The sequence below is a fragment of the Cyanistes caeruleus genome, chromosome 6, assembly GCF_971803275.1.
Source record: "Cyanistes caeruleus chromosome 6, bCyaCae1.hap1.1, whole genome shotgun sequence".
Lineage (NCBI taxonomy): Eukaryota > Metazoa > Chordata > Aves > Passeriformes > Paridae > Cyanistes > Cyanistes caeruleus.
Window position 1 is genome coordinate 31,540,301 of NC_141706.1, and position 25,917 is coordinate 31,566,217.

General features: G+C 43.5%; 1 protein-coding gene across 2 annotated transcripts in view; it reads left to right on the forward strand.

Moving 5' to 3' along the window:
* Positions 1-1,921: 1,921 nt before the first annotated feature.
* Positions 1,922-25,917, forward strand: part of ITPKA (inositol-trisphosphate 3-kinase A) — a 39,902-nt gene continuing 15,906 nt past the window's right edge. Inside the window, exons 1-2 of one of the 2 annotated variants that reach the window (XM_023927913.2) lie at positions 2,283-2,852; positions 3,217-3,267. In XM_023927913.2, coding sequence (XP_023783681.2) covers positions 2,349-2,852; positions 3,217-3,267 — 555 coding nt within the window. In that variant the 5' untranslated portion in view covers positions 2,283-2,348. Of the gene's footprint in view, positions 2,853-3,216; positions 3,268-25,917 lie in introns of both variants that reach the window. The other variant, XM_086892833.1, reaches the window with a different exon arrangement.

Consider the following 25,917-nt stretch of genomic DNA (forward strand, 5'->3'; position numbering starts at 1 on the left):
CTCATCATAGACCACACTTAATCTTGTAATTGCAGAATCAGCAGACAGAGCAACGGCTAAAAGAGACTGGAAACTGAAATGTCCTTCCACATGCAGCAGGGCTCTCCTGAAAGGCTCCTGTTTGCCCTGTGAAAGCTTACACATAACCCCTCTCCTGTGAGTAAATATGTTTTTCCAGCTTTCTTATCTACAGCCAGAAGCTGCCACAGTAACTCATAAAAGAGTTACATGGGTCCAGCTTGTGTGTGTGTGTAATCTTGAATACCCATTTAAAACTACCCTCTGCATTTTCTGCTCTATCTATAAATTTATTACTGTATTGTTATAAAACCATCAATTGTAAAATCATGCTTTTGATTGAACTGTTATGACTTTAGGTATATATTAGGTCTAACCAATTTTCATGTTTTGAGACTGCATTTCTGCTACATGAAATTTGAAACCAATTGCAAAATTAATAATAAAAGCGGTGACTACCCTCTTTCAGAAAAAATACGAATCCATTACATGTTCCTGCCATGAAGGAACACAGTCCTACAGGTGCTTTGGTGTTCTCACTGCCTGTTGGAGAAAAGTTGCACTGCCAACTGTTTTACTGTGCACTTTACTGGTTGTGTTTTCACATAATTTGGTGGCAGCTGTCAGCCCTAACTCCGCCATCCCATACACCTTGGGAGAACTCCCACAACGGCTTCTACACAAAACTAAGTCCACCACAAGGATTGGCCATTGCTTTTCATAAGCTAAAAATCCAGACTGTCCAAATACTTGTCTAGGCACCACCTAGTTTCAGAAAAGTGTGCAAAGATGACAGATTATTTATGAAGTTTCCCAGCTGCCTTTCTGTCTGCTCCTGAGCATTCACAAGCTGTGGGCCCTGCGAGAAGCACAGCGAGCCACCTCAGGAGAAGGCACGTTGTGTGGTGCCTTTTGGAACAGGCTTTTTCAAAGGTAACCTGCCAGATCAGGCTGTAAAATAATCAACTGCAGCCAATAATCTGACCGAACCACAAGACAAGTTAACAAGGCATTTATAGCATCACCGGAGGGAGGAGTCCCAGCCGTGGCCCGGGCTGGGACGGCGTTGAGTGTGGAGCTCCCAACCAGGCAAGAGAGAGCAGATGGTGAGAGACAGATGGGAGAGTACAAGGAAACAATGAGAAAAATGAGCAAAAACTCAGCTGAAGACTTTAGCATTTGGTTCCAAAATTATTAATTTTAGCAGTCATTTCAGCTGATGTAACCCTACGGTAGAACGCCTTTCCCGTTCCAAAGGTCCTAATAGCTACAATTACAACACATGGCGCAGCCCAGCACGGGTTACATTTTAGGTAAAGAGTGGGAGTGAAGCAGGCAAGAAGTACCAAGGCAGGGGGTGTCAAACGCTGAAATTCGTTCGTAAAGGGGGCGGGGGTATCGCAGCAACCGGCGGCTTAAGGGAACCTGATTGAGCACTGCTCCGTAGGCAAGGCGCTGACTGACAGTCAGTTCCCGGGGGGCCGGCGCTGCCCCAGGCCCCTGTCCCACGCCGCTCGCAGCCCGCCGGGGGAGCGCCCGCAGCTGCTGCCACGGCGCACGGGTCACTCACGCACGGCCACCGGGTCCCCGCGGGCTGGTGACAGCCCAGTCACACCCCCGCCCCCGCGGGGTGCGCTAAGCCACCCCAGGATGCCGCGGAGGCCTGGAGGTGCCGCCGGTGTCAGCGCGCACCGAGGGGACGGTCACACGCGGGCCGCCACACGCAGCCCTGAGGGGCCCCCGGGGCGGGTCAAAGGCCACCTCCGCCGCGTCCCCAGCCGGGGGTGGGCTGTGGGGCCGCGCCGCCCCTCCGGCCCTCGGGCGGCCGGGGCGCGCCGCGCTGCGCAGCCGCCGTGCCCGGGGAGCCGCGGCCCGGCGAGGGGCGGCGGGCGGGAGCGGAGGTAAGGCGGGCGCGGGGCGCCACACCCGGACAGGCACCGGGGCACCCCCAGGCCGCTCCCCGGGGGCCGCCGCAGGGAAAGCGAAACCAAAAGGGTGGTGGTGACGGCGGCGGGAAGGGGCGGGCAGGGGCTCCCGCGGCGCGACTCGACTCGACTCCATGCGATTCGATTCGATTCGCTCCTCCCCTCAGCGCCGAGGCGGAGCGGGGCGGTGGCGGCGGGCGGGCGATCGGGCGGGCTCAGCGCGCCCCCATGGCCCTGGCGCCGGGTCAGCGGGCACGGTAGCAGCCTCCGGCTGTCGCCGCGGGTGACTCAGAGCTGCCCGGGCAGGGCGGGCTGGAGATGCGCCTCTCCACCGGGCTCCGGGCAGCCGCGGGAGGCTGACTGAGCCACAAAGAAGTTTCCCCGGCGGCGGCGCGGCGCTCCCCCATGCGCGCCTCCGGCCGCCGGTCCTGGAGCGCTGCTCGGCAGGCGCCCGGCGCCGACCCCGCCATGGAGCCCCGCGCGGGGCTGCACAGCAGCCCGGAGCTCAGCCGGGCCAAGCGGCTGACCGTGGGGGAGCTCTGCTCCCTCTTCGAGGCTCGCTGCGCCGCCGTCGCCGCTGCCGCCGCCCGTCAGCTGCCCGACCGGCCGAAGAGGGGCTGCCGACCCCCGAACGGGGTTCTGCCGCCCGTCATCCCCCGGCTCACCGTCACCGCCGAGGAGAGCGAGGAGGCGCAGGGCAGCCCCCAGGCGCGGCCGGCGCGGCCGGAGCGCGGCGGGCTGAGGACGGGCAGCTCGCTGCACCTGCAGTCCCGCAGGCTGTCCAACTCCTCGGTCTCCTCCACCGGCTCCTCGTCCCTCCTGGAGGACTCGGAGGACGACGTGCTGAGCGACACGGAGTGTAGGAGCCAGGGCATCGTGCACTTGGAGCACGGCGAGGACACGAGCCAGGTAGGGACGCGGGGTGAGAGGCTCGACCGGGACGCGCTGCCCCCTCCCCGGGCCAGCCTGGCCGGGCAGCTGGGCGCCTCCCTGGCTCCTCAGGGGCCACCAGATGCTCCCGCTTGGAGTGAGGTTTCCGTGACCCAACTCCACGCAAACTCCGGGAAACTCCTGTCCTGGGCCGGCAGCAGTGCGCTGCGGTGCACGGGCTGCTGCGCCTGTTGGAAAGGCGCTTCTGCACGTGGGCTGCTAAAAAGCCCGGCCAGGTGTGCGCTGTTTCTTTCTGCTGTGGAATTGTACTTTATGTCCCAAGAATATGAGGAGATGTTTTTTGATCATAAGTGGGTTGTTTTTTTTTTTTTTTTTTTTCCAGTCTCCTGTGTCAGATGCTCAAAATAAAATTTTTCCAGGCATTTCCCAGCAGGTATTTTTTGTCTCTTTCAGTCCTGGAGTCTGTGGTTGTCAATTTTTGAGCCGCTTCTTGCTGTGAGCATGACAGGAGATGGGGAGGAGCTTGGAATGGATAGAATGCATGCTTTTGTCCATTCTGGCAGCAACACATTCTTCTCAGTAAATCCCCTCTGTAATTTGGCAGCTTTCATCCATGAAGTGCACTTTTGAAGGCATATACTTAGTTGCTTTTTCATGATCTTTGATGTATATTTGCCTGACTCCATACAGTGTGCTTCTCAGGCTTTTGTACCTGAAAAATGTAGCTTTAGTGAATTCCTCCTCCCACCTTCATTGACACCACTGCTTAAGTTGTTGCTCCACTGCCAACTCATTGGTGCTGAATTGTTTTCAAGCAGAACATATGCTTTGATAAAAAAGGTATAAAAAAGAAGTAATGCAACTTGTAGGTGATACCTCCAGCTGCACTTTTCTCATGGTAATTGTGGGTTTGCTACTTTAAAGGACACATAGTACAGGAACTATGCTATGCACGATACTGGTTTTCTTTGCATCAACTTGTGGCCTGATTTTGGAAGAGAAAAAAACAAAAGGGTTTTGTACTTTGTCATTTTGAGTATCAAGAAACCTGTAATAATAATAATAATAATACTTAGTTTGTACTTTTGATTCTGAGATAGAATCTGGTTTGCAGGGGAAAAAATTACTGTTGCTTTCTTTTATAAACACATGCTATACGAATTTGTGAAAGTATCAGAAGAACAGAAATTAAAGATAATAAAGGGCCGTAGGATCATTTGACTCAATATCCTTGTTCTGGCAGTATGTGTGGTTAATGGGGAGCAAGAATTAAGTGATAACGCTTCAGCAGTAAGAGAACTCTGGGATGGCATTGTGGCAGCTGGTTAAACTGTGTGAATATAGACTGAAGCAAAATTGATTCTGTAGATGAGAAGCTGTGCTACCTCAAAGGTTATGCTTCTGCATCTCCTAAATCATTGGTACTAGATGCAATATTGAGACCCAAGTGATTGGGAGTGTATCCTTCCCTGTTGTCTGACATGCATTATCATGTGAGTGGTACTAACTTTTAGGAAGTCTTTATATCACCTTTTAATTACAAGAAAATAAAATATTAAAAGAAGATCTCTAACATTGATTTATAGACAAACTAAAAGTACCCATATTATAAATTAAACTCTGAGAGACTGTTCTGTTCATTTAGGTGTGCGGGGAAAATGAGAACTTTGATAGTATTATAATAACTCAGTTCCTGAAAAAGTTTTTGCAGTTTTCCAAAGTTTAGTGCAGCTGCAGGACTGTTTAATGCCTCCTCGGTAAAGTAAGTATTCCCTCAACATAGGTAAAATACTTGATGTTTTAAAAGGCTGAGTTACATTTCCATACCTGCTGTGTAGGGGAATATGGGGAAAACTGTGCACCAGGAACTGATTTACTTTCTCTCCTTATCCCTTCTGTGGCAAGTTGTGAAACCAGAGCAGGGACTGATACCTAGGACTCTAAACCAGCAGAACTTCGTGACATTACCTAATAAATGGGCTCACCTGCTCAGTGACTGCTTACATGGTTCATCCTTCCCTAACTTGCCACATTACCCACCAAGAGCTGAAATCCCAGGAATGTGCTACTTTCTCCTGCGGTCAGGTTCACTGCCCTTCATCTCAGGTGGCCTTACTGTTTTCTCACCAATACCCAGAGGCATCCAAGACGGTTCTGGTGATTGATGTCTTTTGGTATTGGACAATGCTGTCCGGTCTTGTTTCTTCAGCAAAGCAGTGACTTCATACCATGCCAAAGTCGGAATCTATGCTTTGAACCTCTGTGGGTTCAGCTTTACAGGATGTGTCCCTTCAGATCGTAAATCTTGAGGCAGGATGAATGTTTGTTTTAGAATGGAAGGCTTTGAGTTCAAGGCACACACATGCAAGTGAAAAGAACTACAAATTTTAGGATAACCTGTGGAATGGTTTTATATTTTTAAGATTTTATTTAGAGGCAGTCTGGAACATTTTGTTCATATTTATTGTTTTCAGTGTATTTTAATAGGCGAAGGCATGTTCTAAGAGCGGAACATAAAGCATAGAGACTTTTCTGAAGGAAATTCAAATCAGAGGTGTACCAAAATTACTGCTTCCCAATTCATAGGAAATTTTGACATTTTAAAACCTCTCTTGTATTGGGGAACTCCCTGAGACTTTTCTCAGGAAATATTAGAAGTTAATTTGGAGCCTGGCACCTTATGATTAAGCTCAGACCAGTGCTCAGAGAACTGCTGGGTTGTCAAGCCTACCAGGCTCCCCAATGCCTACCAGGGACCTTGGAAATTTGCCCAGGTCCTCAACTGTGGGAGTAGAAGTTCTGATAATATTCCTGTTATCAGAGCTTCAAGGCTTCCATCTGGAGACCCAGGAACTTGAGACCTAAGCTGAAGAAGGCCCTCCTAGGCCTCTCTACTGTTGACCTAGAGATCAAGACCCAGTTGAGTCTGAAATATTCTGGGCTCTCAAGCTGCCTGTGCAGGACTGTGTGTGAGATGGGAAGCTCAGGAGGCTCTGTGTCCAGGACTTGCTGCCCTGGAGTTCTTAGGCCTTAAATCTCAGGCTGGTATGCTTGGGAGTGCTGTCTCTGTATACCTTGGAGGACAGCTCTCCTTGGTAGTTCACTTGGCAAACAGCTTTCCAAGAGGATGAGTGATTCAGTTAAGTATTTCGCAGAGCATTTGGGGTTGGATGGATTGACACATCATGACGATGATTTTTGTTTCTTCTTGAGAACAGTACGTGGGCATGTCCCTGGAGTGTTAGGGCCTGCGTGGGGGCAGTGAATACCTTGGGGCCGATGGCTGATGATGACAGTGTGATGGAGCCAGCCTGGCTCCGCTGGGACGAAGTGCTGTTCACTGGGACAAAGTGATGTTTGCATCTGGGCAGGCCCACCTTTGAGAGAAGCTCAGTGGGTGGTGTTCCAGTTTCTCTGCATAAGTTATTCATGCCATTTTTCAGTAATTAACAGAGGCTTTGAAATTGGGCTGTCCTGACTTTCCTGAAGGAAGACCCTTCCAGCAATGGAGGGCTGAAAGTATGAGAGAAGCCTATTCTGCTGCTGTCCTGTTTGTTCAGCTTGGGGTTCAGTGAAAACCGATTGTGCAAAGCTGTGCTAATGGCAACTGCATAATGCCATATTTGGAGCTTTGCAACTCTTGGCAGTTAACTTAAGAAATATTGGTTATTTTTTAAATAGCCAATTGACAGAATAGATTTTACCCTATGGCAAAAGCTAACATTCCTACATTTAAATGGGAAGCGTGCTTTTGTAGCCTTGCTTCATGCTGTCTGAGAGGTGTATATACACAGCTGAATCTTGCAGTGAAAACATCAGTGGTGGCTTTATAGTAATGGAGAGGATACATGAGTTACATATTTTTGTCTTCATTCTGTGAGTGAGCAGTTTTGAGAAGTACGAAGTCTGGTTAGCACCTTCTTTGTTGGGACAGAGACTTTAAAGAGTGGTTTTCACAGAGAATAAACACCAAGATAATGTACAGCAGCCTCTTGTCCTCTTTATAGGAGAATGCTATTTACTAGATAGAAGCATGCCAAATAAATCTACTCATTTTCGTAACTGTGACCTGTCATTCCAAATTTCTGGAACCGTAACCATGAGAACAGCTGACAGTTTGCTACAGAAAAAGCAGTTCAGTTCTTGCCTGCAATGATACCAGTCGAGAAACTTTGGGGGATATTCTTTAGGGAAGTGCGTTTGGTTTGGTTTCAATGATCTTCTTGATGTTATTTTTCATAGCATCAAGTATCTTAAAAATGGGCAAGTATATAGAAAAGCACACACACTTAATAGCTAACTAACTAAATAAATTAATAAATACAGAATGAAAGTTTCAACTACTTTGGCTCAGGGGTGGATTACATAAGCTAATGCAGTAGAATAAAATTGTTATTTTTAAATAAAGAATAGGAATGACGGGATGACATAAGTAAGACTGTTAATGGGATTTTAGCCTACTCTCCAAAGGAAAGAAAGCTTGTGTAATCACTCTATCAATTCAATTTCAACTGCTTTAGTAGGTTTCAGCCAAATTTGGCAGTGGCACAGACATCTCAAAGTTTCTTCAAGAGCTCTTTAAAGTTTCACAAAGGTCAGACTGGGTGGAAGAGGAAACTAAAATAATTCATACTTTTTCTTCTCGGGGGGAGAAGGTCCTAGGGGATATTAACAGCTGTCTTCTGTTTGGCTTGTTGACTGGCAAATTGGCATATTGGCTAGTCCATAGGTGCTGCCATGCTGGATCCAGCTGCAGCAGGTAGTGTCTCCTCTCCTGAGGCTAATTAGGAGAAAGTATGGGAGGGATCATACAGTGCTGTGGGGTGGTGAGGTTAGGGAATGTGGAAGGCGCTAGTTGAGGCACAGGGGTGAAAGGGAGAAAATTATGAGGAGGTGTGGAAATGTTAGGGAGGTTGATGGGTTTTTGGAACAAGTTTGTAGAAGACAGTGACAAGTAGATGCTCTGATAAGAGTGCAGGACAGTAGGACAGTAGATACCAGTGAAGTAGAAACTAAGCTTCTCTGGTGTTCTGCTCATGAAGCAGCTGCTTTTAATGGAATACATTTCATGCTGCTAAAAACATGCAGATTTATAATGATAGTCCCAAATACTGGAATCTTCCCATTGTATACTGAACAAATTTGAGGTGAACAGCAGTAATGTTCTGTATTTGCACAGCACTTGGAACAAAACTCTGAACTGAGAGCCATCTCTCAGTTTGAGGATGAATTTTTCACCACTGTACATCGCAGTGGTAGAGTATATCAAAACATCAGCAGTATCAGGTCTAATGGTGAATTTTTATTAGTAAATGTGGATTCTTGTCTATAAGGAAATGACTTAGCACTTCTCAAATCAGTTGAGAGAGAGGCAATTAAATGCCTTATCAGATAAGAGTTTCTAATCCTGGATATAGCTGAAATGGTGACTTAGAGATTACAAGATTCTTCTCTTCTGAATCAATTTCACTCTGATAGTTTTCATTTCTCATATGTTAACGGACATATTGTTTGGGCATACAGTCTAAAGCTGAGAGAACTCTGTGATAACCTTTTCTTTATGGACCTGCTGTGTTGGGTGTGCTGTAGAAGTTTCTCTGTATGTCCACTTTTATAGTTCAAACCTCCTTATAATGCTTGTTACAACTGGAAAGGTGGAAAAAAGTAACAGCAACTCCTCATCACTGGGTGATGCATATTTAAACAGGTCATACCTAAGTATATTTTTATTCTTTTATATTATTTTTCATATTTTATTTCTGGAAACCCATGCCAATCTTAAAAGGAATAAGGGTAGTAGCTGGAGCAGTAGGTTGGAAATTTTGTATGTCTGTATATTTTTGGGTTCTGACACTATTACCCTGTTGGATTGGTTTGATTAGAGTGAATATTTTTTAACTGGTTAATTTGATTACGATGTGTAATTAGTATGGTAGTTAGCATATTCAAAAATTACCTCAACTCACATCTAAAGTTTATTATAAATGGAATGTGTTAAAGTGGATCATTTTGATTAAATGCTCACAATGTGATGCAATTTAATGTTGGAAGCTGAGAATGCACATTGTATTTATGTGGTAAATAGCTGTTTTGTTTAGCAGGGGCTGAGAAAAACTAAGGATCATCATATGGCATTTTGTAGTGATTATCTGTAAAATGTGGTGGCAGAAAAAGTAATGTTAACCTTGCACATCTTGGAAAGAAAAGGTGATCTGATGTACAGCAGCAGTTGGGTCTGTTTCTCTTCTTTCACAGTCGGGGTAGTTCTTGCAGCAAAAGGGGGCTGAGGCAGAGAAAATTGGCTTGTCAGTCCATGTTAATTTGGATCTTGCACAGCGTAGGTTTAAATTGAGTTTTAAGTGCTCTTCTCTACCAGCAGAGCTTCATCTCAAAAGCTCACAAATTGGGTAAGATGTCATTGTCCAGAGCATAGCATACCTGGGGAAAAATATCATAAAAAAGGAGGGGAGTGGAAGCTGGTGTTAGTCTCCATCAAGTCCGTTTGAACAAAAGCATAGGGAAGGGTGAGAGGCTACCTGTTCATCCAGTGTCAGGCTAGCAAATACTTTGCTGTATTGTTTCCAATGCTTAACTGATTCATTCCAGTCACTAATGGAGAATGCTTTCTGGGATAACACATAACCAGCAGCATTTGAGTGGATTTTTTGAATGCTGATGAATGCTGAGCTTCTCACAAAGAATGAAATCTTTTACATTCCAAAACATTCCAAAACATGGAGGTGTGAGACTGATGCTATAGAAACCTACCCTGAACCCATCAGGCCTGGCTATTGTTGCTCCTTCACAAATCTTCTATTCCTTGGCAAGTTTGCGAAGAAGTTAGCCAAAGACAAATCGACAGCTCATTTGAAGCAGCAATCATAAACTTGCCATGATCCAGATTTAGAGCTTGGGACAGACTTTCCAGGCCAGTTGGTGACTGTAGCAAGCATGACACAGACACTGCTTTGTGGGAGCTTGGTATTAACCCAGAATCCAGGAGCACTCCATATTTACAGGCTGAAATATCCAGGTAAGGTGACACAGTGATGCAAACACTTTCAAATATTTACTTCTATTAGCCCACAAATACCATTTTTATTATACTTACATTCAACTTCATTCTTATTCAGCCTTCTGACCTCATCTATACATGAGCCACATTCTAACAGAGGTGTGATTACAGGTGATAAAGAGTATGTATAGAAACAGGTTATGTCTGGGTATCATTGGTGCTGAAATGTGTCTGATTCATCCAGAGGATTAATGATGTTGCAGAACTGTGTGAGTTAGTTAGTGGGAATGGTGCAGTTCACTTGGGATGTATCAGCAGAAACTGCTTCCTACAACTTCATACATACTTTGTACAACTTCCACGCGATAAGAATAATGTCTCTTGATAAATTACATTGAACATTGCATAGAGAGAAGGTCTTTGTTTTCAGTGATGGTAAGAAGTCATCATTCATCATCAATATAACTGATTTTGTCTCCTGGTCTCTGCCACATCCCAGCATAAAGTGATCCAGTCTTAGTTATAGCTGCATTCACTACTCTGAGCTGCTACAGAGAACACAGCCTTCTTTGTGTCTCAGCTCTTTCCAAGCAGCTCCATATAGTTGAGAACGCTGCAGCGGTTCTTTGTAGTGATGTTCACTCAAGACAGAACTACTTTTCTGTGCTCTACTTTGTTTGCTTTCTGTGGTGGAGTGTTGAATCAAATGCAGACTTCTACTTCTCACCTTTGAGATGCTGGTGCTAGTCTAAGTCTGTGTGTTGTGGGCACACAAGAGATCGATGAAGCTCAGCTGTGAGGGCCATCCCACTCCAGGCGCAGGAGGTGAGCTTGAGGAGGCTCAGCTGAGCACCAAGCAGCTGTGGATTGAGTTTTCCCATCCAAGAAGGCATTTCTCACCAGCACCAGACAGTGCTGGCTCACTGTAGCACGTACTTTGGAAATGGAGGGAGCATTGTTGCTGTGTGTCAGCACCTTCCACTACTGGAGTAGTGGAATTCAGATGCTCTGAAATCACCACCTCTGCTGAAAACCTTCAAAGAACCTCTGAGCACATGGCACAGGTAGTGGTTCTGTCTTGTGCTTTCAAATCACCAGTCTTATGGGTACACACACTGCAAAGGGTAGCTGCAAGGTTCTAATGCGGGCTACTCAAGAGCAGAACTTTTGAGATGAGGGAGTTAAGAGGGTTGTGACAGGCTCAGGTTATGTACAAACAGACAGAAGGGGAATGACTGGCAGGGGTTGGGAAGGCTACTGGAAATGTGAGAGGAAGGACTAGAGGGAAAAGCAAAACTTAATAGGCAAGGAGATTATTGCTTTAAAGTTCAAGGAAAATATACATTGTCAAAAAAAGCAGGAGAACATGTGACAACTATATTAAGAAGTCATTAGTCAAACATTGAAAGTGTATGTAATGAAAGAATTCACGTGCCTGCAGTGTGGGTATGTTAATGTTCTGCTGTCTTTCATCACAAGCAGGGTTAGCACTTGATGCACAGAATTAATGAGTTTCAACTGTTCTGTATTTTCAGTCAACTCAAAGGATAAGTTACAGTTCCACAGTGTCTGATGACATGTATTGCAGAACCTCTGTTTATTCACAGATAGCTCTGCAGCAGATCACAGGAAGGGAAAGGCTGACTTCCCAATTTAACACTGCTGAATGCTGATGTGGAGAACTGCTGCCTTTCACAGTTTCACAGTCCCTCTTTGCCTGGTAAGAGACTAGGGAAGTTATTTATGGAGGCTTTCACCATGGCAAATAACAGTATTTTTTTTTTCATTCTCCTTTTTTACTAACTTGAGAGTGAGCCTTACTAGCAGAAGCACTGAACATTTTTACATGCAGCCAAAGTTAATGGGAGCTGTTCTACAGCACTATTCTACATTATTGTATAACACTGGGTATTAGAAAAAGCAAAGGCTGACACCTCAGTTTAAGCTTTCAAAATTAGTTTTTATAATAAATAAATATAACTATTATGTAATTATAAATAAACAAAGAATAACTTTCCTAACTAAATAATTAACCCATCTTTCCTTCAGTATTTTTCCCTATAAGTTGTGAATAAAACACTTCACCGAACAGGTTGTGAAAACAAATTCATTTAAATTTGGAAAACAGTCTACTGCTGCAGTAACAGTTGTCTTAAAGTTTGTACCGAAAACTTCAATTCTGAAAATTTCTGAGTACCCAGTTTTGCAGTTAATGCATTATTAAAGTTCCAGCACAAATGTGGTTCTGAATCTGAACATGTTCCAGGGGTGGAAGGTGCTAACATCAGGCAGTGATGTTTCATCTTCCCTCCCTTTCCAAAATGCACGCTGTGGAACGAGGCAGCGCTGCCTGGCCTGGGCAACGTGCCCTTGCTAGAGAGGGCACTCACAGGAGGGCTGCACTTGGAGAGGCTCTTCAGGCACCATGACAGGTGCCCTCTGGTGTGGGGAAAACCTGGTTCACAGATGCCTGGTGCACAGCTGAGCCTCCTCAAGCTCACCTCCTGTGCATGGCTGAACACATCCCTCACAGCTGAGCTATGCTGATCCCTTGTGTCTGCTGTGCCCAGCAGTCTCCACAGAAGGTAATTAAATACTAATGAGAGTCTACCGCAAATTAATTTTGAGGTTCTTACAATTTGCCAGGCCTTGTTAGGTTGACTTCTGCTCCTCCCATTCCTTACTCCTGCTTTGAAAAAACTTCTCTTCCTAGATTCAGGCTTTTTTCTCAAAATTCAAGGTTAAAAAGCTTTTCAGAGGATTCACTAGAAATTTGGTAGTGGGGTCAATATGAATCTTTTTCTAGCCTTGGAAACAACTCAAGGTTTTGATAGAATTGTTCAATCTGAAGCAAACCAGTTTTAGCTCTTTTTTGAGGTGGGTAACTAAGAGCAAATCACCAGAAAATGAAACATATATAAAGAATCCTTGTGCATTGATGCTTTGTGCAGGAAATCTGGGTTTTGAGACCCTGATCTTCTGAAAGAGGCAGAGCTAGAGAAGTCTGTATGGCCTTTGTATGCTTCTCCTTTGTTGTATGCTTATGTGATGCAGCAGAAAGGATAAAAATCTATGTGAACAGTGTTTTTGCATGCAGATCAGCTGTTATCTTGTGTGGGGTTTGAGTGGGTTGTTGGCTAAGTGCACTTGACCTGAATATTCTAATCATGATAAGCTCTGCTTGGTGTGGGCTCCCTCCTTTGCCACCCATGTATGGTCTGTAGGAACAGCATTGCTGACCCTACAAAGGGTCAGCTTTGTTCAGAGGAAAATGTAATCTGAAGAAACTAAGAAACCTTCCTACGCTTCAGCTCTCACTTTTGATAAACCAAAATGCTGAGTATCAGAATTTTGAGCTGATAATTTGATACACTTTGTATTGTCTTGCTTGTGGAATTTAAATAAGGAACTTTTTTTGCCTTCTTTGTACCAACCCAGAAGGAGTAAGTAATTAAATCCTGAGGTACTCATTTCAGGACAGGTCCTGCCATTCTGTTGAAAAACCTATGAAATGATTTTAAAGTGGACACTCCTGATTTCCAGGCGCTTTTGCCTATCACTTGTTCTTGGTGCCACCAGGGCTACCAAAGGCAGTCAGTGGAAAAAATAATGAAGCCGTATTTTATGTGTTAGGAAGAAGTAAGCCTATAGAACTCTCTCTGGACTAATGGTCTGCCTGGATTTGGGTAGTAATCAGGCCCCTGTAACAGGTTTTGAGTTGTTTTTCCAAAATTCATAGTAAGACCAAAGAAAATTACTTGCTTTCAGCAAAGACACTGAGAAAGGGAGCAAATCCTGAGCTCTCTAACAGTCCAGTGATTGTTAATCACTATGCCAACAGTCTCCAAGTCTTTTTCCAGCAGTAGGACTGGCTAATGTCCTGATTTTATGATTTCCCATTCCAATATTAAAACTGGAGTGACTGATAACTAATCATCTGTCTTCTGTCCCTGTTTATCCATTGGGATTTTCTCTATCATCTCTAGAAATATGTCCTCTTCCATTGCTATAGTTCTGTGTCTTGATCCTAGTCTGCCTTTTCAGTCCTCAGATTTTACAGGCAACAGTCCTGTCTGGGACTATAGGATGAATGTAGCCAAGTCACCAGCATTCTTTTTATGTTGCATACTTCAAGAAAAAGAGTAGATGGGCAGCAATATCAGTCTTGGCTTGTGAAGTAACTTTTCTGTGTGGCCTGTTACTCTGTGTTCAGTGTAGGTCATCACCCTTCTGCAAATGACATTTCAAATATCCATCTTCTCTTTGTTGAGCCCTGGGAAATTGATATTGGTCGCTCTTGGGTTTTGCTACCTGTGTCCAATGTGGCACAGAAATTGCTTCTTGCTCCATATTTCAGGAGGCTGGTGTAGGTGGTTGTGCAGGATACGGGAGTGTGGCTTGCAGTTCTGTTGCTAGGAGCCAACAGTATGAAGTTCTTTGGAAGTTTTATGGGGGCTTTAAAATCTTTTTTACCATGAGATAAAAATTTTGATAGATAAATTATCTTTATAAACTACACTCTGTTTATTTTACTTCATATTTAGGTGGGTTTGCATCTTAATAATTGGCAATTGATGCTTATGCTTCTACAAAAGTGGGATTCTCCAGTATCCTGATGGTGAACACACGTTTACCTTCCGGGCAGAGGAAACATGCTCCGTAAAACACATTTGCTATTGTTCAAACACCCACAACTCTTCAGGAAGACAGATGCCTTGTTTCAGTTTCAGTCTTTAGTTGAGTCACTCGTGCTTATGTAAGGTTTGAATTTGATTCTCTTTCTTAAGGCTACATTATGGAAATTAAACTCTTAAATAACCCCTTGTCTCTGGGGCTAGCTGCTACTGATACAGAGGTGGAATTCAACTCACCTCTCTTACATTGTTCTGTTAACAGAAAGTATCTTTTGATCCTGTAGTTTTGCTCAAGGGAGAAATCATATTTTCTCTGTATTCCTTACATAGTTCTTAGGGCTGGTTTGGGGAAGGAAGAGTTTCTCAGGTTTGCTTCAAAAACAAACAACTGCCTTGTAAGCCTCTTGCTCCAGTGGGGTAAAGTGAAGAGTCCTCATTTCTGTAGAATTACAGGTTTCTTAATCATTGCCGCATTCCATTAATAGGAGTGTCGGTTTTTGTTTGGTTGGGGTTGTTGTCTTTTTTGTTTGTTTGTTTCAAAATCCTTTCAACAGAGTGGTTTGGAATAATCTCAGAGTTATACTGTGTTGAAGCTTGGAGTTATTAAAGTGGTTGAAGGATGTAGCTTTCCCCTAGGTAAACACCACACCCTGCTCAGCAGCAGTGCCTATCACATGTTGACACTTGCATTCCATGGCAAGGGGTGGGCCCTGTTTGAACAGTACAGTGCACCACAGGTGAAGCAGTAACTCCTTATGCTTCTTTAGAGGATAATGGATAGAGGCAGTTCAGAGGAGACAAGGAAGGAGTGGTGGAGTACTGGACTTTGTCTTGTGATAGATGGAAGAGAGTTGGTAAACTGTTACCAGTATATGTGTGGTCTGTTTTTTACATGACATATTTTTAGACCCTAATAATCTTTTAACACTATATTACTGCTTATTTGAATACTTGACTCTCTCATTTGAGAGCCTTTAATTTAGTTTACAAGCACTAATTACTTTAATTATTCAACAGTGTTCTGAAGTAGAGTTGTTATGACCTGCAGTTGTGGGATACAGAGCAGAGAAAGGGTACATATCTGGACATAGATTCCATACTGAAGCAGTGAAATTTGCTCAGATCTTTTGCAAGTGACTGTCTGACAGTTTAGAAGCAGAATTATCCTGGTAGGAAAGAAAAATTATGTAAAAAAATTAAAAATCAATACCTGTCAGTAACCTCTCCAGATGCATGTAGATATATATATGCAGCTGCCTTAATTCTGTTCTTGTACTTCCTATCTTTTCCTATAGAAAAAATTAATTACAGTACAATAGTCTTCCACTGTTAAATTTCTTTCAGGCAAAATCTCAAAGCTGTGTGGGATGCACCTCCTGGGTCCCTTACATGAGGATGTGTTGAAAGCAAGGTCAGCTTTCAACATGTGTCCACTAACCCAGACTGCTGGGGATAGGAAGAGAGGGGTCTTTGACCAATTAGTAGAAAAGAGTTTTGCAATTCTTGTTGGATGGTAGTAGTTTCTGGCAAATAGGGAAGTGTAAGAAAATATAAGCCTTAAAATTTTCTTTATTTCTCTTTGTCTCTTCAGACTGAAGATTCTGCTCTGGCCTCTGATTCACTGGGATGTTAAAGTGGTGGTGAGCTTAGCTCTGAACTGCTGGGCAGGCAGGATAGAGCTGTGTCTCCAGGTAACAGGCTACACCACCATTGCAAATAAGATGGAGCACATGCTCAGCTTCCTTCCCAAATTCACTCAGGGGAGATTAGCTTATTGAAGTTATTTCCTGGTTTCTTGCCAGAACAGTCTCTCTTGATGTTACGCAGAAACCACACCTGATTTAAATGGATTGGCACTTGTACATTTGGATTTGAGGTCATGCACAGTTCATAAATGACACATTCGTGCCTTAACAAATTGTGATTATGTTTAAGACTAAACCTATTTATTGGTCTATGAACAGAGAAATGTGGATCTCTTCGGGTTTTAAGTAGTTCCAAATATTCATCCTGTTTGGAACTGATAATTCTGTGTCCTGCCTGATAGGATGTTGAGCTTATTTTATCACGTAAAGAGTGTTGTCTTTCTAGATGTTCCCTTCTCATGGCTGGAGGTGTCAGTCAGTGACCCATGAGATGTGGAAGAGGGGCAGAGAATTGTCAAATTGCTAGACTGTTTCTGAAGATTTAAACTGCAGTTGTTTTGGAGGTTAAGAAAGATTTCTTTCCTTCTGCCACACCATCTGCTGAAGTGATGTTTGATTTACCACATATCTGTTTTGGGTGATGGACAGCCTGAATAAATCTTGAATGTTTGGGCTCTGAGTCAACTTTCCTGCAGTGGGAACTTTCCATCTACTTCTTGGATAATAACATTTCAGTTTCCAGCAAGACTGATGTTCTGGCAGAACCCTGCTAGGGGCGGAATGTCGTTGGTTCCGCTTTCCTGTGTTCACTAAGGACAGGTGGCAGAGCTCCATCCCGTTAGAGAGCCCGTGTCTTTCAGAGCAGACCACAAGCTGTGAAAGTAGGGATAGTGGCCATGTTTAGCGCCTGCTATGGAAGACAGACGGTTTAGTATCCTTTAGAACAGAAAACGTTTATTCTTGTTGAAGTAAAATCTGTCTTTCAGTCAACAGTATCAGCTTTTACAACATATCTGTGAGATAAATGAAAGAAACCCTTGTGACAATGCACCTTTGAAGCCATCTAATTACTTTATTATTTTGTCTTTTGGCCCAGGATTAAGATAGAAGTTGTAGATATTTCAGTTGGTAATAACCAGGAACAAAATGTCAACATAGATCCCTGTAGAGTAGTCAGCAGACTGTGGCTCTTGATGCTGTTTGCAGGAAGGCAAGCAAGACTTTTGCTTCTTTGTAGTTCATTTTCCTCTGATTTAGAGGGGAAGTGCTCCTGGAGTGTACAAGTAAAATCCAGCTGTGGGATGGTCATGGGATTTTGTGCTCCTAGTAACTGAGTCTGATACTGACCATCCATTTCTCTTACCTTCACTTCTTCCTTTAGTCCAGACATAGTGAGCACCCTGCAAGCTTACCAACTATCCTATAGAGTCACAAAACCAAATTAAGTGTACATCTCACTGCATGGTGAGGCACCACAGGGGAGAAAACACAGGAACCTGAGGCTTCTGACTTGCAGTGTTGTTTCTGCTTATTGCATTAAGTTTCTCATGACTCTGAAGCTTTAGCCCAGCCCGTGGTGAGTGCAGCACAAACAGGAAATGGAAGCCTGCAGTCAGAGGATACACCTGCCAAATGCTGGTTGAGCAGCTGTGGCCCTCACCCATGGCTGAGTGCAAAGCCAGAGGCATCAAGGGCTAAGAACAGGCTGAGCTCTGTTTCTCCTCTAAGGTTTGGAGTCTGGAGGGTGAAAGAGGGGGAGGGAGAGATGAAGGTGTGTTCACAGTTTGCTTGGCAGTCTGATGAGAGGTGCTGATCAGGAGGCTGCTTGTGTAGCATGTGAACTGCTGCTCTTCAGGAGTGCATGTTCTCCCTTGCTGTTGATTACCAGTCTTACAGCTCCAGCTGGCACTCCTACATCAGGGGAAGATCAACTGTGTGACAGAGAAGGGAGTGTTAAGTTCCCCTGGGGACTTATATACAGGGATGGTCAGGGCTGCCAAGGCATCCAGAGCCTGGAGAAGGCTCAGGGATATCCTTGACCAGGGATGTGGTTACACTGTATTCCTTGAGCAGCAGCATTTGAAGTAACACAGCTGCCCTGGCAGAGGGCCATTTGCTGTGATTCAGCCAAATTACCAGTTGGCATTGATTGGCACAGACCTCAGCATGAAGAATGATGCTGTTGCATGTCAGGGCACAGACTTTCCAAAGCTGATGCTCGAGCTCTGGACTCTGGACCAGGCTGGCCGATGTCAGTTAACACAATGCAAAATTCTGGTCCCAAATAGCTTTTCCTCTATTCCTAAACACTGACTCCTGTGTGTATTAGTGTTTGGTGCTTCAGAAACCTGTTTCCTGCCCAGGACCAAGAGAAAGTGAAATGTGGTAATAATGGGGCTAAGTGAGTTGCTGCAGGAGCCTTACCCTACCTTGGGAGCTGAATTAAGTGTTGCACTCAGAAGCTCAGTGATAAAGGTTTGTGTGAGGGTTCACTCACGTACGTTTGGGGAGCATTCTCCTTCTTAACTTGCTCTTTCACCTCCCACCCATTGAGATCTTTGTCTTGATTTGTGATTCATGTCTGATTCAGCCAAGTGGGTAGTAGACTTGGCAGCAGGAATCTCCTGAGCTTGAGGATTCCAGGAACCTTTAATAAGGGGCAAGAGCACAGAAACTGGCTGCTGCAAGTATAAAGTGCCTTCTGTGGTAAATTCAGGGATTTGCTGTTGTTTGGGGCATTTCTGTTTTGGCTGTGGGAAAATCTTGTACCTTACTTCCCTACACAGAACAGTTCTGGATATTTCAGTTATATTGCTGCCAACAAATGTGGTAAAAACGTCATGTATGCCTCACTTGCTCCATGTCTTGTTAGGTGTTCTAAGTTTCTTCAAGTACTAGATAATCCCAAGCCTAGGATTTGTTATAGGATGGATAATTATAAAAAAAAAAGTAATGGAATTTTGATCATCTGCAATCAAAGGCTTTTACTATCTGTTTTAGGTACTTTAAAAGTATGCATGGATGTGTACATATATATCTGTATATATTACTAGAAGAAACACCTAGGGTAATTATGTTTTGCTTACATTTGGCATCAAAATGTCAGCTGGTTCAGGATCTGGATCTGACCAAGATGACTGCCTGCCTGTTTCAGATCTGCAGAGACAACTACTGAGACTGAAACAGCTCAAAACCAGAATCCCTTGATAGGCAGATTTTTTGACTGTAACCGGAAAGATACTGTGTTGCTCAGCAACTCTCACTATCTTTCAATTTATTTTTTTTTTCTTATATAACATCACTCAGATCCTCAGTTCTCTTCATGAGGTGAAGCCATATGGTGAACTGTCCCAGAGCTGTACTCCTTGAAAAAATGAAATCCATAATAACCATTGAAGCTGGCTTCTGGGAAGCTGTGCCCATGGAAAGTCATTGGTTTGAGGGAAATTGTGCTGATAACAACTTGTCTCAGTAGAGTATTGTGATTTTGACAAAGCAGTAGATACTTTGCTTAAGTGTTGTGTGATTATTTTTTCAGTAGATTGTAATTATAGTACTGTTGTTGACTACATTCACAGAGAAAGAAGCTGATCTAATTACACAGTAATTAAATTAGGCCAGTAATTTTCTTGTTTGTGATTTGCTCAAAATTATTTCTCATGGAAGCTTTTTATAGTAATGGCAGGTATTGACTGTGTTGAAACAGATGAAAACAAAGTTTTGCTTGGACTAGGTTTAGTCCATTAAAATAATACGGTTAATAGCTCTAGACCTATATTTAGGTTCTTTACCTGTGTGGGTCCAATATGTCAGGTCAAAGCCAATTCAAATAAAATGGCAAACAGTAATGAAAACAAAGAAAAAATATATTATTTTAATTTTATAAATTATTTAACTAATTTAATAAAATGGCATAAATTATTAGGAAAACAAATTTGCTTTCAAACTTATAAAAAATTGCTTTCAATTTTGATAAACTATGGTAAATAAAGCAGTCAAGGATTTTGTAGATAAAATTAACTCAGAGGCTTTAAAAAACATTTTAAGTAAGTGTATATATTATAAAAAGTAAAACTGGAGGTCAGGAAGGCCAATGGTTTCTTGGAATGCATTAAGAAGAGCATTGCCAGCAGGTCTAGGAAAGTGATTCTGTCCTCCTGCTTAGCCCTTGTGAGGCTGCATCTGGTCTCCTCAGTACAAGAGAGACACGGAGCTCCTGGAGCAGGTCCAGAGAAGGGCTTTGAAGAGGATTAGGAGACTGGAGCATCTCTCTTACGAGGAAGGGCTGAGGAAGCTGGGCTTGTTCAGCCTTGAAAAGAGACACTTGAGATGGGACCTCATCAATGTCTGTCAGGATCTGAGGGAGCTGTCAGAGGATGGAGCCAGGCTCTGCTCAGTGGTGCAAGCAACAGGAGAAGAGGCAATGGGCAGAAACAGATGCACAGGAAGTTCCACCTGAATAGGCGGTAAAACTTCTACAGGTGGCCAAGCACCGAAACAGGTTGCCCAGGGAGGTTGTGGAGTCTCCCTCACTGGAGATAGTCTGGAGCCATCTGGATGGGATCCTGTGCTACGTACTCTAGAATGACCCTGCCTGAGCAGGGATGTTGGACCAAATGACCCACCATGATCCCTTCCAACCTGACAAGTTCTATGAAACAGTAATAAAACTGTAAAAGATACAGAGTTTAAAAGAAACAATTATGAACAGAAGGTAATGAGCTGGGTACCTGCTCACACTTGATAGTTCAGACACCGGTGTGAGTAATACAGTGGACCTCATGAGGATTTGTCACTCAGTAATATGGATGCTAGTGTGTGACCAGGAAGGAAGAGAAGAACGGCAAAAAAGCCAGCCCAGCAGAAAGGTGAGCCACTGGAGAATGGCTAATACTGTGTCTGGATAAATCATAACTGATACACAGTTTAGTAATTCTTAGTGTTATTTTTGAGCCTGCTCATAGAAGGCAGTTCCAGCTATTAACTGGTCTGATGAGTTCCCAGACACTTTACTTTTCCAGACACTCTTGCTGTGGTTACTGTGCCCCAAAAGAGGCCGACACTATCACCTTCTCATGTGCTGGCCAACATCCGTGGCAAGGGGTTGCTCAGTGCTCCTGCAGTTTGGGCACATGGCTCTTAAGGATTGTTCTGAAATGCACATAATAACATTCTGATAATTATAGTTTTCTGTACTCCTTACAAGTCCCTGTGGAGGATCTTTGCTCCTTCTAGGAGTTGGTGAGACACTGAGTAGGCAGTGGTAACCAGCATTACAGATTAGATTTCAGCCCCCATGTCCCAGAGTGGCAGAATTTAGCCTAAATGATGTAAAGACTTTAAGAGAACAGTAGATAATGATGACTGACAATTAAGTACACTCTTTCTTAAAGCCTTTTAGGAAAAAAAAAAAAGGATTCCTGAAAAAAATTCTCATTATCCTTTTGTTTCTCGCTGTCATAATAGCTTTTTTATGTAGGCTTTGTACTAATGCACCAAAAAAAAAAAAAAAGACAACATCTTGGATAAAGAAACCACTGAAATTTACCCGATAAAAGGATTCAAAGGTCATTGTTTGCAGTAGCCTAGCAGAATTTCCATGATGATTTACCAGCTCAGGCAAGAAACTACACCTCCACTCTGCTGGTGATGGAATCATGGATGTTTTTAAAGACCCCTTATGATTTATATAAAATTTTAGTGTTCTTTTGTTCTTTAACTCATTATAATTTCAAGTAATGTGCTAGAATTATGAAAGCTGAATTACTTCACTTTTCTTAAGGAAAGGTTTTTCTTATTCCCCCTACCCCCAACACTTCCTAATTTAGATGTCACTGATGTTTTTAATTATTGTAATTGCTAAAAAGTCCTAAGTGAAACAAATTCTTGTGTATGTTAACTGTTTGTCATTTCTTGCCTGAGGGTAGTTACATTTGTTTCAGACATTCACAGAACTGAGATATTACTGTTTTCTTTTTACCCTTAAATAAGTGAGAGATTTATTTATTTTTCCACAGAACAACAGAGGAATGCTCAGGTCCCTCTCTGCTGTTGCCTTTAGGAATTAGAGTGGCTCTCCTGTTCCTGAGGGATTCAGCATATGCTCAGAGAAATGCTAGTTGTTCTGTACTGCCTGTAAAACAACAGCAGCAACTAAAAAACCCTATCCAATTCAGGGAGTTTGCACTAATCTCTTCAGTGAGCTTGCCTGTTAGGATGTTACAGCACTTGTCCTGAAGTGATGGGAGGGTTTCAAGAAAGCCTGGTAGTTCTGGGAGATTTATTCTTGGGGACAGTGGGGTCTGAGCCCAAACTCCTTGAAATGGATGAAACACCTCTCAGAGAGTTCAGTGGATTTTCATGAAGAAAGTCTTCCAGTATATTTGTGCAGGTTCATCATGACTGTGCCTCTGCATGCTGGTCTTGTGTGAAGTTGCATGCTTATCATGAGAAAAGGCATGGAGAAAGCCATGCTCACACAAACCAGTGGTGCTTGGTTACTGCTGCTCTTTGCTCTTCCTCAATGGATAGACACGATGGCAGCAGCCACCTTTATCCAGGGTTGAACAGGTTGGGAATACCTCATCTGGCCAGCATCATGTCTGCATATGCACAGAGCAGGTCTCTACATCTGCTGCATGGATGTGTGCTTCTCTTCAGAGCTGTGCTTCAAAGTTAGGAAAGTGAGTCAAGAGAGTAATCTAGGTAGCAAATCAGATTACCACAGTTCCTTTGCACGCGCTGTGGCAGCATTGGGTCAATTCCTTCTCCCATTCTCTTCCCTGAAATTTTGTCCATTTGCTGCCAGGGGCATACTTGTCATGACACAGACTGTCACATGGCCTGCCCCACTGGCAGCAAATTTGTTTTTCCCTCTTTATTGCCCCACACCTTTTATTGCTCAGGTGGGTTTATATCATGTGTCAGTTAAAGTTCATGTCGAGTAACTTACATGCTGAGTCTAAGAATGTTAATAGTTTGCTTCTTTCTTCTTACTTTTGGAAAACTCTTGAACATATTGAGGCATATAAAATAGCATCAGTGATGTCAAGAGCATCTGATTCAGGCAATCTTGAATGCAGATACAATACAGAGATACCTGAGTTTCCCCTGGGAATCTACAAGAAGTGAGGTCTTGGAGAAACGCAGGCAGAGCAAAAAAATCAAGGAAGACTGAGCAGGAATCTAGAAGAAACAGAGAGGTAGAGGAAGGAGGGAGATCAGGCTGCAAGTACAGATGGGCAGTGGTAGAAGCCCCCTTTGCCATTGCAGCATAAGGCAGTGATTTGAAAAGCACATAATGCCATTGCTAACAAAGAAGAAGAGATCTTGCTTTAGAAATAGAAGTGAGAATGATTCCTCCTACAGCAAGCACACAAAGTTTTCATCTTCCCACTCACACCACTGCTCTACCAGCATGCAGCCCTGCTTGCATCCTGGCAATTTGTACCCTGGGTTAACTGAGCGGGGAGACTAGAAATTGAGGTAGAAGAAAGCGAAACTGCTGAACCCCTGCTGATGGCATCACTCCCTGCAGGATGGGTCTGAAGGCAATCCTTTCCCTCCCAGCCTGAGCCTTCTGCTTTCCCTACCTTGAGAGGGAGGAGAGATTTGTTAAGAGATTATTTAAAATTAAATAAGGTAAATAAAAATTTTCAGTGTCTAGTTATTGGATGAGTAACTTAAACATACTTATCCAAGGAAGCTGTAACCTAAGCAGCCAAAGTCCACTTGAGCTAGGGCTGAATTTGGCCCATTGTCTCTCCTTCACGCCCACAGTACAAATAAAACCTTCAGCTTCTTAGTGTTAGGTGGGAGGGAGGAGGCAGGAGAGCCACTGGAGTGTGATGTTGCATTGACAGTTGATGTGCATTCGTTGAGAATCTGTGCTTCTCGTTACTGATGCGTATAGCAGTATGACAAGCCATTGGGAAACAGGATGCAGTTTGTTAGGAGTGGAATGTTATTATGTGTATGGGGTCTTTATGGCAGAGTTACGGAGCACCGTTGGCTTCTGATGAAGGGATGGGGAAAAAGCAGTGTTGTTCTGAAAACTGGTCTGGAATCTTAAAAAACTAAATCTTTGGCAGGAGCTAGATTCAAAGAGGTCATTTTTCTCCATAAGGATGTTTTTTTCAACTACTGTTTAAGTAACTTGGGGGCTCTGTTCTTCTGAAACAGAAACAGCAGAGTAGACTGAAGAGCTTCTGCTCTCAGTGAAATCTGACAAACTATAAAAAAATAATTTCTTTGCTTCTTGAAAAACAGTATTTACATTGCACTTTCCTCCAGCAGGAGGCTATGGACATGTTTAAGTGGTGTACAAGAGTCTCTCTCATCCTCACAGAGCAGCAGCTGGGTCTGCAATAGACACAAGTCATTGTTCAACACTGCAAGGCTGCAGTTTGGAACAGTTTAAAGCAAATTATAAGAAATATGAAATCCAAATAATATAGCATATGAACCTGCAGAAGTTAGTTATGAAATTGGAGTTTAGAGCAAGAAACATCCATGGGGTTTTAATAGGTGCAGGTGAGTCTTCATGATTCTCAAACATCCAGGGTTTTCTCTGGATGCTTCCTCTCACTGGTATAGTATGTTTGCAAAAGTATCATTGCTGCATGGGGCACATATCTGGCTAAGAGTGACTTAATTTCATCTTGAACTCCATTAAAAACCAAAGTTAAATAGGTAGAAGCAATCTCATTTCAGAGTAAGTATGCTCATATTACAGTTATGCTTTGAATTAAACTGACATAAACTTAAAACTTTCTTGCGAAGGCAAATCCTTTAAAAAAATCCCTTTTGTCTGTGGGTTCATATATCCTCTTGATACATTCTAAGATAACTGCAGATTTTTGCCTTCACATAGTGACCAGTGTTGCTGGAGGGTACTTTATAAGAAATGTGGTGTAAGTTAGTAAGTTTGGGAGAAGCATGGGCAGGTCAGAGAGTAATCTGAAGAGCAACATTTTGCCTGTGTATCATTGCCTGCAATTTCGCATGTTCTGTTTCTCACTCAGAGTGTAGAAGACAATAAAAATTAGGTATCCTAAGCACCTAAATCTTCAAGTCAATATCCATGCTAGAGAAGACACAGTTGTTTTGAATGTGTATTTTTCAGCTGATGAGCAAGTACCTAAACTTATTTTCAGTGATGTTAATGCCACCCATTGATTTTGGTGATTTCCAGTTGGGCAATTGATAAGCACTTCTGTAAATGCAGCCAAACCCCCCCAGCTGCACTTGACCCCAACAAAACCCGCTCAGCACTAAACTGTCATGCCGTAAATATTGTGCAGCTCCATTTTTCTTCTCCAGCAGGGTGTTGTGTTCTAGTGATAGGAGAACTGAGCCTTCTCTCATTGTTTGTAAAGCACTTTGGGATCCCTCCAAGTGTAACATGAACACTGGTGGACTGTGGTTCTCTCCCACCTAGCTTTCAGTTCCAGACCATGAGACTTTTTCACTTTCTCCTTATTTTTATTTTTTTTCTTTTTCCTGCCTTTGTGACAGAACGCTCAGCTGCTCTTTGTGAGCAGCTGTTCTGTTTCCCTGTCTGCCTGCAGCGGTACCCAGCTGCAGCCAAAGATTTCCAGAGCAATCCCCAGCTTTGTTAAAAAGTAACAGGATTGGGAAAGAGGGAAGGGAGTAGGAAAATTCAAGACCTGGAGTAGATTCTGCAGCACACTGTCAATGGGTGCTGAGTGACCTGGGAGAACTCCCTGTCCAACTAGAGATGCACATTCTATGCATGTGTCATGTAAGATTTACCTGCTGACTCGTTA